At 51.9% G+C, this 12,745-nt stretch overlaps 1 protein-coding gene across 1 annotated transcript; it reads left to right on the forward strand.

Annotated features, from left to right (window-relative positions):
* The first annotated feature begins 979 nt into the window (after positions 1-979).
* LOC124670865 (gibberellin 3-beta-dioxygenase 1-like) lies at positions 980-2,280 on the forward strand. Its single transcript, XM_047207334.1, has 3 exons — positions 980-1,446; positions 1,530-1,688; positions 1,787-2,280. Exons 1-3 carry the CDS (start codon positions 980-982, stop codon positions 2,259-2,261), a joined length of 1,101 nt encoding a protein of 366 aa, XP_047063290.1. The 3' UTR covers positions 2,262-2,280.
* Positions 2,281-12,745: the final 10,465 nt, after the last annotated feature.

Genomic DNA, 12,745 nt, shown 5'->3' on the forward strand with positions numbered 1-12,745 from the left:
CGGCTGGATTTTGGCAGGTTCAAGGGGACAGCCCGCGCGAGGTGCTCATCCCCGCAGAGACATGCCGACGGCGTTGTCACCCTTGAAACCATGCCAGCCAAATTTCAGGGGCGTCGAGAGATTAGGTCGGTTGCCGCGATGACTGTGGTGCCAAAACCTGACCTAGGCGTTTCTTTATACCGGAACTGGAGTTGCATTGAGTTCTTTTCCTTCTCCAATCCGGAAGGCTCAGCAACCGTGCGGACACGTCGATGTGGACTCTTTTCGGAGGACGAAAACCTTTTTCAGCGAAACAAGTGAACGGACCAAAACCATACCGATTAAATCAAACGGTTTTTTTCACTTATTGGTGGCACGGTGGGTAATTTTCTCCAACTTTTAGGGCACTTTTAAGTTGCACAACGACCGAGGAAGAAACCCTTTTGCTTTTATTATTATGTATAGATTTATTTCGAGGAATAGATTAATGGTGGATGGATTTATCCTATCCGCACCATTAATTAAGATATAAGAAAAAAATATTACCATCGTTCCTAAATATAAGATTATTTAGAAAGCTTGTTGTACCACATGTTTTATTGTCTAGATAAATAATATCCAAAAGATATGAATGCTATCTTTGTAGATACGGGTGACGTGGATTTCCACTTTTAAGAACAAAAAGGTGAAATACATTGTGGGGCAAGCATGCTAGCCTCACATGGAAATACTTACGCTCTATACTTTTATGTATTAATTGAGGAAAATAAATTAATGGTGGAGAAATTATTCTATCCGGAGCATTAATTGAGATAACACGAAAAGATAATGCTATCTTTGTAAATATATACTGGTGACGTGGATTTCCACTTTTATGAGCAAAAAGGTGAAATAGATTGTGGGGCAAGCATGCTAGCCTCACATGGAAATGCTTAGCTCTGGGCTTTTATATGCAACTGAAAACCCGTGCTATCATCGGAATCGAGCCTCCAAAACGACCATGGCATCCGTCCAGAATGCCCCCGCCACCTTCGACTTCCTCGCGGTGAACTGCGTTCCGGAGTCGCACGTGTGGACGGAGCAGAAGGACTATCCTGTGGTGCCCGAGTCGGCAGGGCCCGATGCGGTGCCTGTGGTTGACATGGCCGACGCCACAGATGGTGCCATCGCCGCCGTGGCGCGGGCTGCAGAGGAGTGGGGTGGGTTCCTTCTCGTGGGACATGGCGTGCCGATCGAGCTCCTCGCACGCGTCGAGGAGCAGATCAAGCGCCTGTTCGCGCGCCCGGCTTCGGAGAAGGAGCGAGCCGCGCGTGGTGAAGGCTTCAAGAACGGCTACGGCGTGCCACCCTATGCGCTCTACTTCTCCAAGCTGATGTGGTCGGAGGGATACACTTTCTCGGCCGCTGACGTCCGCTCGGAGTTCCGACGGATCTGGCCCGACGGCGGTGACGACTACCTTGGCTTCTGGTAAGGATTAGTTGTCTATATCCATGCATATCCGTGAGTGCAGGTGCATTACTGATGACGTGATATATGCGCGTTGTGCCCAGCGATGTGATGGAAGAGTTCCACAAGGAGATGAGGGCCCTCGGTGTCAAGGTGCTGGACATGTTCTACAAGGCGTTAGGGCTTAGCGCTGACCAGATTGCCGGTGGCGAGGTGGAACGCCAGATCCGTGACACGCTGACGGCCACCATGCACCTGAACATGTTAGTGCCACAATACCTAGGCTTAATTAACAACCTTTATTTCAGGGACGCACAGGTAATAATGTCACTAACGCTGTGTTACTTGTAATATGTTGCAGGTACCCCAAGTGCCCAGAACCGGAGCGCGCGATCGGGCTCGCGGCGCACACAGATTCGGGCTTCTTCGCCTTCATCATGCAGAGCCTGGTGCCGGGGCTGCAGCTGCTCCGGCGTGGGCCTGAGCGGTGGGTCACCGTGCCTGCCCTGCCCGGGGCGCTCGCCGTCGTCATCGGCGATCTCTTCCATGTCCTCACCAACGGCCGCTTCCACAGCGTGCTTCACCGGGCCGTCGTAAACCAGGATCGCGAGCGCGTCTCAGTGCCTTACTTTCTAGGGCCACCGAAAGACATGAAGGTGTCTCCGCTCGACGCGGCGATTCTTCAGGGGAGCAAAGCTGTGTTCCCTACCGTGACATGGGCTGAGTACATGGTGGTAAGGGAGAAGACGTTCGGTAAGGACGCGTCGGCTCTTGCAATGCTGCGGGTGACCGGGGATGAAGAAGATGCAGAGCTTGCCCAAGACATGAATAATTGATCGTTTCTTTTATTGAAAAATAAACAGAGACAGTGAACTGCTCCCTCCTCTATTTACTTCCTTATTATGAGAATAAGACTAGTCACAATGGGAAGTATCATACACTAGTATCATGCACATGATACTAGTTTATGATACTAACCTCACAATGCATAGTATCATAACATAGTATCATAGTATCATCATATTTAATGTTTTGTAGAATCTCAATGCAAATGTGTGTTCATGATGTGTTTGTCATTAAATTTTCTAGTTTTACGTGCTATGATACGGTATCATATTATGATACCACTCTCATCTCTCACCTCATTAATTGGTGTGCCACGTCAGATTTTTGCCAACATGGCATGCATGATACTACTTATGATACTCCCATTGTGGCTAGTCTAAGATATAAACTGGTCATGCAGCAGAATTATGATCCCGATGTGTATGATTCTCGGCTACTGGCGCTTTTGTTACATTTATGAAAACATAACATGGACTTTGGCTTCTGGACTTTTGCACAACTATTGGATAGCTCAGATTGGGCACTCTAGTTTCTGAATCTACACAGCATGCCATCCGGATTAGGAAAACGGTGAGGTTCCCCGGACGATCGCGTCCTCGTTCCTCCGAATGCAGCACGCGACGCGTGTTCCTGCGGGCCCACATTATCTCTTCCATCACTCCGCTAACATATCGATTTCTCCAGAATCCTCCGTGCCCGATGTCGATTCCACGCGCAACCGCTGCTGGTATCAGCAGCTGCCGGTACCCGCAGACGCCGCGCAGGCCCACCGCTTTTGCCCGTGCACTCATGGAGGCGCGGCCGCTGCCGCTCGCTGTGCAGCCATGGGCGAGCTCGACCACGCCGCCGCTGCTCTCCACCGACCCGCTGTCGCGCTCAACAACTCCCTAGCACCCGCCGCTGTCACGCTCTAGGAGGATCCCGCCGCGCGCCGCTCTCTAGCACCCACTGCGAGCCGGCGGCGGCGCCACCGTATTCCTCGCCGGCGCGCTGCGGCCGCTCTGTCCCCTCCCAGCCTCAACTTCGTCGCCGGAGTGTTGTCGTCCAATGGTGGCCGGAGTTGTGCTCGACCTTGCCGCTCCCAGGCCTCTGGCCATCTTATTTTCTATTTGTATGTGATAGCTGCATACACAGGCCAGGATGCTACCCTAGTTTGATGATACAATAACATTTTTTTTGCTACATTCATTTTCTAGTTGAGCTAATATAGTATAAATTGTTTTCTACCATGTCTTCGATGAAAATAAGTTGTTTGCTACATACCTATATTTTTCTTGCTATTTGATTATGTGTTTTTGCTATTCGCATAAAATTCATGGTACTAAGTTTTCGGCGAGAGGCTCCGACAAAGTCACTTTTGCTACTTTTGTTCTTGGTTTTTGCTATAATAGCATATGTTTTTTTGTTACAAATTCTTTGGCGAGGTCTCCGGCGAGTCTTCGACGAGGTCGGTTTTGCTACAATAGAAAAAAAAAACTGCTACAATTTTTGTGTTTTTTTGCTACTTTAGCATATTGTTTTTGCTACCATGTCTCCAGTGAGATGTTTTTGCTACCATGTCGAGTTTCCGGGTGACATCTCCGGCGAGTATTTTTGCGAGGTCTCCGATGAGTTTGGTTTTTGCTACAATACCAGAATTGTTTTGCTACAATAGTACAACATGTTTGCTACATCATCTCCGGTGAGGTCTCCGGCGAGTCTCCGACGAGATCTGTGTGTATTTTGGGTGAACCTTTTTTTTGCTACAAACGAACCGTTTTTTTCTACTTTGGTACATTATAGTAGCAAAAGTGAGACTGAAGTATACTATGACACGTGTCACGATCTGAATGGTCCAAACGAGCTAATCCAACGGCTGTCCAATCCCCCGGGGGACGCTCATCGGTCCCCTTATTATTAGGTATAGGTATAGATTAGGGCCGTGCTAGGCGGCGGGCGACCGATCCCACCCCTGGATCGGTTGCTTGGACCATCGTTCGTTCTTTGCATCGGATGCCCCAAAATCATGGTTTTGGATATGTCGCTTTCACCACAAACGTGTCAGATGTTTTTTGTCTGCTGGTTTGGTCAAGCGAGCTGTGTGTTGCAGCAATTGTTGTCTTTCATGCGTGTGTGTGATGCCAGTTAAGCTGGCTGCTAGCTGTTTGCATGCTTAGCGCGTGCATGGCAGTGCTCACATGGGTAATTGGGTAGGCTCCATCTTTGCTACATGCTTGCTACTACTCAGCTAGCTCCATACTTAATTACACATAAAAAGTGTTTAGAGTATATAACAAAAATAAGTAATCTAACAAAAAATAGTGTGTCTTACAACAATATTCAACACTGATTATCAATAAAAAAGCAACAGTTTTAGCACTAATAATTATCTATGCAAAAAAAAAATATGTACAACACATTACCAATATATTTACAACAATAATTAACAACAAAATCAACAAAAATTAGGGTGTTTACCACAATAGTCAATTACGATTTTGACAAAAACAACAATTTCTATCCCGAAGCCAAAAATATCTTTACAACAAATCATCAACATATTTACAATAATAGTTAACAACAAAACTAACAAAAAAAAATTGGGTGTTTACAACAATAGTCTACAAAAAATGTAACAGACAACACCAATTTCCACTAAAGCAATCCTCATGCCAAAATATCTTTACAACAAATCACAATTATATTTACAACAAAAATTACCACTTAAACTAACATTTTTTTTGGGTGTCCATAAAAATAGTCAACTATGTTAAAAATTCCTGGGCTGAAAGTTTTCACAACATATCCGATAGTAATTTACAACAATGCGCAAGGGCAAGTTCAAAAATCTGAAAGAACGATTCCAAAAGAGGCTAAGTGATTGGGTGGAAAAGTACCCGTCAAGTGGCGGGAAGGAAGTGCTTATAAAGGCTATTCTGCAAGCCTTACCTGTCTATGCCATGAGTGTGTTTCAGTTCCCGGCGGGCCTCGTCGAAGAACTAAACCAAATGATTCGCGACTTCCACTGGGGTGATGAACATGACAGACGGCGTATGCACTGGCTATCCTGGGACAAATTAACACAGCCAAAGCTCTGTGGGGGAATGGGCTTCCGTGACTTCAGAGTTTACAACCAGGCTCTCTTGGCGCGACAGGCGTGGCGGTTGATTCAGTATCCAGATAGCCCATGTGCACGGCTACTGAAGGCGAAGTACTATCCAGTGGGGCACCTCCTTGACACTGCATTCATACAGGATGTGTCGGCGACATGGAAGGGTGTGATGCATGGCCTTGATCTCCTAAAGCGGGGAGCGATCTGGAGAATTGGCTCGGGCTCTATGGTGAAAATCTGGAGGGATAACTGGCTCCCACGTTCAGATAACCTCAAGCTGTCGGGAATGAAGGAGAGGTGTCGTCTCAAATGGGTAGCCCAGCTGATTGATCCAGTGACGAACACTTGGAATGAGGACCTCATTCGCCAATACTGCTTCCCTCACGACGCAGAAGCTATACTCTTGCTCAAGATACCGAGGAGGCAGTCAGAGGACTTTGTTGCTTGGCACCCAGAGCCATCCGGCGTCTTTACTGTCCGCAGCGCGTATCGACTTGGAATGCAGGCCAAAACCCAGGCATTGAGTCATGGGCAATCTAGCAACGAACCAGATGGTGAACGGAGTATCTGGAACCTGGTATGGAAAACTCCTGTGCCTCAGAAGATCAGGGTTTTTGCATGGCGCCTCGCTACTGACTCGTTGGATGTGACTGAAAGCTTGCACCGACGTATCCCGCGTATCTTGCCAATATGCTCCATCTGCGGATCCGAGAATGAGGATGCCCACCATTCTATGGTGCGGTGTACCTTGGCCCGAGCCCTCCGTGATGGCATGCGGAGCGTCTGGTTGTTGCCGTCCTAGGAGACCTTCCGATATACGGGACGCAATTGGTTTCTCCTTCTTCTTGACGGAGCTACAACAGCCATGCGTGTCAAGCTCTTGTTCCTGTTGTGGCGCACCTGGCATCACAGAAACAATGCGGTACATGGCGACGGCAAGGCTTCCATTGCAGCGTTTGTGCCATTCCTTTAGAGCTATGTGGATTCCCTCCAGCCAGGGACCTCAGCACCGGACCCTAAAGGCAAGTCAGCTATAGTGGTGAATAGGCCTGCACCTGTCATGGCAACTGAAGTGCCTTCGAAATGGCTAGCCCCTGGGCCTGGGTGGATCAAGGTTAATGTGGATGCCGGTTGGAACTCGCCTAATGTTCCTGGCGGAGCTGGGTTGGTGGTAAGAAACGATACAGGGCGAGTTCTGTTCTCTGCCTGGAAGACGCTGTCGCTGTGTGCTAGCGCGGAGGAGGCTGAAATTCTAGCTCTATTGGAAGGCATTAGATACTTAGCTGCAAATCCGCAATTCTCTGGAATTCTTGAAACGGACTGCGCCAGGATTGTTGCTGTTCTTTCCTCCCTGGACAGGGACCGTTCGTCGAACTGGAGCCTTTTCATGGAGGCACGAGCTATGCTTGCTTTGCTACCAGAAGTGAAGGTTTGCAAAGTGTCTAGGGTGAGCAATATAGTGGCGCACGATTTAGCGCAATTAGGCAAGAGTGAGTGTGGTGTGTTGCATGATAACGTCCCTCCCTGCGTGCTGGGTTCGTTCATGCGTGATTGTAAAACTTTGGTTGCCTAATGAATAAAGCTCACCCAGTTCAAAAAAAAAAAAAACAATATTCCATAACTATATCCCCTAAATAAATTAACTAATCAAACATTAGTAATATTCCCATGCAAAATGGTGTCCATCACGACCATGTACTTTTCGACTCTGCTAGGCGACCACGAATACAGCTTGTCAGAGGGCCGGCGGCACTAACTCTCGCGACCTCCGTCCCATTCCCACTTGTCGGTCGTGTGTTTGCATCGAAGCACACACAAGACACCGGATTGTCAAAAGTCATAAAATCGAAAAAACTAATTATATTTTGCCACTAAAATTAATCACTGTTGTTTTTGTCGCTGCTTACTAAAATATCTGTTGATATACCTAGCTAGTGTCATAATCAGAGCCTCTCATTCCATATTTCTTTTGCAGGCCCTAGGCTAGGTCCTGGGCTAGCATGCAGCAAGTACTGTAGTAAGAGCATCTCCACTCGTCTCCCCGACGAGGCCCCCGAGCGACGTTTTTTTCATCCGGACGGCGTAAATCGGCCCAGTCGCGCCCCCGGTTCCTTGTTTTTGTCCGGATTTGGCCCTTCATCCATCCGGCGAGCCCACGCCATCCCCGGTCCCCCGGGGCGCGCTCGGGGACTCCGAACGAAAGATTTTGGCGCGAAACGTCGTGTGGATCCGCGTAGTCGGCGACAGGAAAAACCAAATCCTGCCGATTTTCCCTCCAATTTGCTTGCATATCCCCATTCCCTCCAATTTGCTTGCATATCCCCATTCTCTCCCGCCGAATTTGTCCATTCTCCTCGTCTTCCAGTTCCAGTTCCCGGCGGCGTCTTCTCGTCCACCACCGCTCTCCTCCTTGTCTTCTCGTCCACCACAATGCCGCCGAAGGCGACGACGAGGAAGCCGCGGGCGAAGAAGGAGCGGCCGCCGGGCATGACGAACGCAGAGTGGGCGGCGGACGAGAAACGGCGCGAGGTGGAAACATGCGGCAGGGCGGAGAGGGTGAAAAAAGCCGCCGCCAAGAGGGCGGCGGCGGCGGCCCAGGACGAACAAGCGAGGAAGATCAGCATGGCCATGAGCGGCGGCGGCGGCGCCATGTTCCCGGCCAATGGCCGGCGCAAGGTACAAGCAGTTCCCCGTCGTCCTTCTCCCCTTCGATGTACTCGCCGTCGCCGCCTGCCATGTTCCAAGAGGGCGCCTACGGCCAACCGTCCAGGTTCACGTCGTCGCCGCCCGAGCTTGACGTCGGCAGCGGCGGCCAGTTCGAGGGCACCTCGCCGGTCATGCGACGAGGGCCGCTCCCGTTCGGTGCGATGGCGGCGCCGAACGAAGAGGAGATCCACGAGATGATCACCTCCGGCTCCATGGCCGCCGCTGCGAGCCCGGGGTTCTTCATGGCCGCCGCCGCGAGCCCGGGGTTCTTCACGCAAGAGGAGGCGAGGGCGACGACAGCTGTGGCGGCGCGCAACGAGCATGGGGAGGATGTTGCCGACGGAAGCCAAGCCGTCGAAGAAGAAGACGAAGAAGAAGAAGAAGAGCCAACTCAAGCCGCCGCCAACCTGTCGAAGGGGAAGAAGAAGAGGAAGAAGGACTCGCCGCCTGCCGAACCGCGTATCAAATGGACGCCGAAGGAAGAGGAGTGCCTCGCCGAAGCTTGGATGACCGTGTCCACGAACGGCATAAACGGGGCCAATCAGTCGTTCGACACATATTGGCTTCGAGTGAGGCAGGCGTACGAGGAACGCAAACTCGTCGATCCCTACTTCAAGAAGACGAACATGAACGTGTACCGGGGAGACAAGGCAATGGCCACCCATTGGGGGATCATGCAGACGGCGTGCAACAAATGGCACGGCATACAGGAGGAGGTCGAAAAACGGCCGATCAGCGGCCACGACTTGGAGCAAAAGGTATGCTCCGTCGACCCTGCATCACCGAGGTACATCGTCGTGAGCTGACCCGTATCGCCGTACTCTTTTTCCCCAGCTGCGCCGTGCTTTGGACATGTACACGGACGACACCGGCATGCAGTTCAAGTTCCTAAACGTCTACGCCTGCCTCGAGAACTGCGAGAAGTGGAAGGAAACCCGCACGACCCTCTCGAAGAGCAAGACCGAGCAGTACAACCCCGACGCTCCGGCGGCTGGCGCGGCGGAAGGGCGCCCTGAACTCGGCCAGAAGAAGCTCAAAGAGCTCAAAAAGACGGGCAATTCCGCCGACAGGATACATGAGTCGATCGACAAGTGCTGGGCCGACTTGAGGTCGCACGCCGACGGGAGGAACGACAAGTTCGACGGCAGGTGGCGGGAGATGCTCGCCAACCAAGGCGTCCGGATCGCCCTGATGAAGACGACGGCGGCGGCGAAGAAGAGGAACACGGACTTGGCGTTCCCGATGGGCGGCGGCAACATGGAACCGATGGACGAGGAGACGAGGAATTGGTACCGGGGCCACCGCAACGACATCCTCCGAGCCACTCCGGCCAGTCCTTCGTCGTCTCCGCCGGCTCCTACCTCGGCTTCCTCACCGTCTACCTCGTCGACTGCCGCTGCTTCGACGTCCACTGCCGCTGCTTCGTCGTCGAATGCCGCAGCCGCTTCGGCCACGGCGTGTGAGGAAACTGGTCCGTCGGACACCGCCGTGCCGGTCGGGACTGCCGATGAGCCTGTTTCCGTGTAATTTCCCTCCGATCGCCGATTTGTGGCTGATCCTTTTGCTCCTTTTGCCGATCAACTGGCCATACTTGTAGCGCGGGACGACGCTTTGTTTGAATTTAAACTATGTCCGCCGAACTTCGGGTGGACGACTAGAAATACGGTACTCCCCACGACTTAATTTCGTCCAATCCGACGGTTGTTTCGTCCGGATTTCGCCGTGGGGAGCGCCAACGAGTGGAGATGCTCTAAGTAGTACACCCGAGTAACAAAAAGAAGCAGCAGTTGGAATTGTCCAAGACACGTGAAAAAAGCAAGTTGCAAGATGAGAACAGATAGCCATATGAGCACGCCATCTAGCTGCAGCGTGAAAAAAAAGTAGCTCCGTGAGCTAGCTTGGCCGGACCAGAGCGCGTGGAAGAGCGAGAACGACCGATTTGCGTGGATTGTAAGCATTTTCCTTATTATGAGTTATAGATATTGATATAAATGGTGTCCGAAATACGTCGGCCATATCCAACTTAAACGGTTTGCGGAGCCCGGACTAATTTTTTTACAAACCTAGCTGCTTCCCACAAACTGTCCGTTTGAGTTACTGGAAAACCAGTGCACGGAATACTGGTTTGGTCGTTGAGAAACGGCCAAAACCAGCACCACATCGCGCAATATATACAACTGCGGCACACCGGAAGAGAAAACACGGACATTGTACAACTGCGGCACATCAGGGGGTTCGAGGCCCCGGGCCGCAAACAACAGCTGAAGGAATACATTAGGCGCGAGCACGTGGACATTGTGGGACTCCAAGAGACGATTAAGGAGTCCTTCCTCCTCCACGAGTTGGAGGGCCTTAGTAGAGACAAGTTTGCCTGGCATTGGCACCCAGCCTCGGGCCATTCTGGCGGCATCCTCCTAGGCGTAAAGGAGGATACCTTCGAGGTTGAGGATATGGAGCATGGCGAGTTCTTCGTGAGCATGGCCGTTACCCATAAACGATCTAACCTTAGCTGGGAGGTTATTATCGTTTATGGGCCGGCGGACCATTCGAGGTCTCAGTCCTTCTTAGAGGAGCTGCGGGGTAAGATCGACCGGTGCACCACCCCGGTGGTGGTGGCCGGCGATTTTAACTTGATACGCTCCCCGGAGGACAAGAGCTCGAGTCGCGTGGACATCCCTAGGATGAGGATGTTCAACGACTGCCTTGCGGATCTCGCCCTTAGAGAGATCACTAGAGTGGGAGCTCGGTTCACGTGGAGCAACAACCGCATTGACCCGGTCCAGAGTGTGCTGGACCGGGTCTTTGTGTCAGTTGAATGGGAAATGGAATTCCCATTATGCACCCTCAGGGCGGCTACCAGGATCGGGTCTGATCATTCCCCACTCCTTCTGTGCTCGGGGGGCTCTACCCCCCCGAGGCTAAACCGATTCCACTTTGAAGACTTCTGGCTGCGTCAGCCAGGGTTTGTGGAGGCGGTTGGCTACAAGTGGGAGCGGGCCGCGGAGTCCCCTCCGCGGGTCTTCAACGCAGTTGATGTCTGGCATCACTGCACGAAGCTTGCCCGCCAGTTTATGAGAGGCTGGGGGGCGAACCTCGGGGCGGAGGTACGCCAGAAGAAGGACCTCCTCCTTCGCCAGATCCAGGAGCTAGATCGCGCCGCGGACGAGGAGGGCTTAGTCGCTGAGGAGTGGCTTCAGCGCTATGCCCTTGAACACTCGCTCATGGAGATCTACCGTGGGGAGGAGGTCTTCTGGCGACAACGGAGTCGCCAGAATTGGCTCCTCCAGGGGGATGCGAACACTGCTTACTTCCATGCGATTGCAAATGGTCGTCGCCGGAAGTGCTCCATCCCTTGTCTATGAGATGGTGGTCTCCTACTGGAGGAGGCCGGGGAGATCACCACCCATATCTATACCTTTTATAAAGGTCTATTTGCGGCTGGCCCCGATGCGGGGTTGCCCTCGCGGCGAACCTATGGCCAGCTAGGGCCTGGGTCTCCGACGATGAGAATGCCGCTCTCACCCTTCCGTTCCTCTCAACGGAAGTCCGGAGCGCGCTGGAGGGCATGAAGGCGAACTCGGCCCCTGGCCCTGATGGGCTTCCGGTTGTCTTCTTCCAGAAATTCTGGGCGAAACTCCAGGAGACCATCATGCCAATGTTTCAAGAGTTCTACGTTGGAACTCTTGATATGGCTCGTCTGAACTACGGTGTTATTACCTTGATCCCCAAGTTAGTGGGGGCCACGGATATACGCCAGTTCAGGCCAATTACTGTCATCAACGTAATCCAGCGGTTGTTTTCCAAGGTGTGCGCGGTGAGGTTGGCTCCGGTGATGGAGCGGATTACGCACCAATACCAGTTTGCCTTCCTCAAGGGCCGCCACATCCATGATGGAATTTTAGCGCTTCATGAGATCGTGCATGAGGTCAGGAGTCGACACCAGAGGGGTGTCTTCCTAAAACTTGACTTCCAAAAAGCGTACGACCGTTTGGATTGGTCCTTCCTCCGACAGGTCCTTCAGAGGAGGGGTGTTGACGACCGGATGATTGGCTGGATTATGCAGACGGTGATGACTGGCAGTACGGCTATTAACATTAATGGGGAAGTGGGTCCCTATTTTAGGCCGGCGTGTGGAGTGCGACAGGGCGACCCCCTGTCCCCTATCCTCTTCAACGCGGCGGTTGACTCCCTGGCCGAGATCCTGGAGAGGGCTAGGATCTTGGGCCATATTACTGGAGTGGTCGGACACCTAATCCCTGGTGGAGGGGTGACCCATCTCCAGTATGCGGACGATACCATGATCATGTTCGAGGGTTCGGACCTAGATATCCAGAACACCAAGTTCCTACTCCTCTGCTTTGAGGCCATGTCGGGTCTCAAAATAAACTTTGACAAAAGTGAGGTAGTGGTCTTGGGGTACCCTCCGGAGACCCAACAGCGGATCGCTGACAACCTCAATTGCAGGTTGGCATCCTTCCCTGTGAATTATCTGGGAGTACCTGTTAGGGATTCTAGGATCCTTATTAGAGACCTCGCCCCCTTGGTGGGGCGAGTTAGAGCGAAGGCTGAACCGTGGTGCGGGAGGTTCACCTCCAAGGGTAGCAAGACGGTCCTCATTGATTCGTGCCTGTCTAGTCTTCCCATGTATATCATGGGCCTGTACATCCTTCCTGAAGG

The sequence above is a fragment of the Lolium rigidum genome, chromosome 7 (genome assembly GCF_022539505.1).
Source record: "Lolium rigidum isolate FL_2022 chromosome 7, APGP_CSIRO_Lrig_0.1, whole genome shotgun sequence".
Classification (NCBI taxonomy): domain Eukaryota; kingdom Viridiplantae; phylum Streptophyta; class Magnoliopsida; order Poales; family Poaceae; genus Lolium; species Lolium rigidum.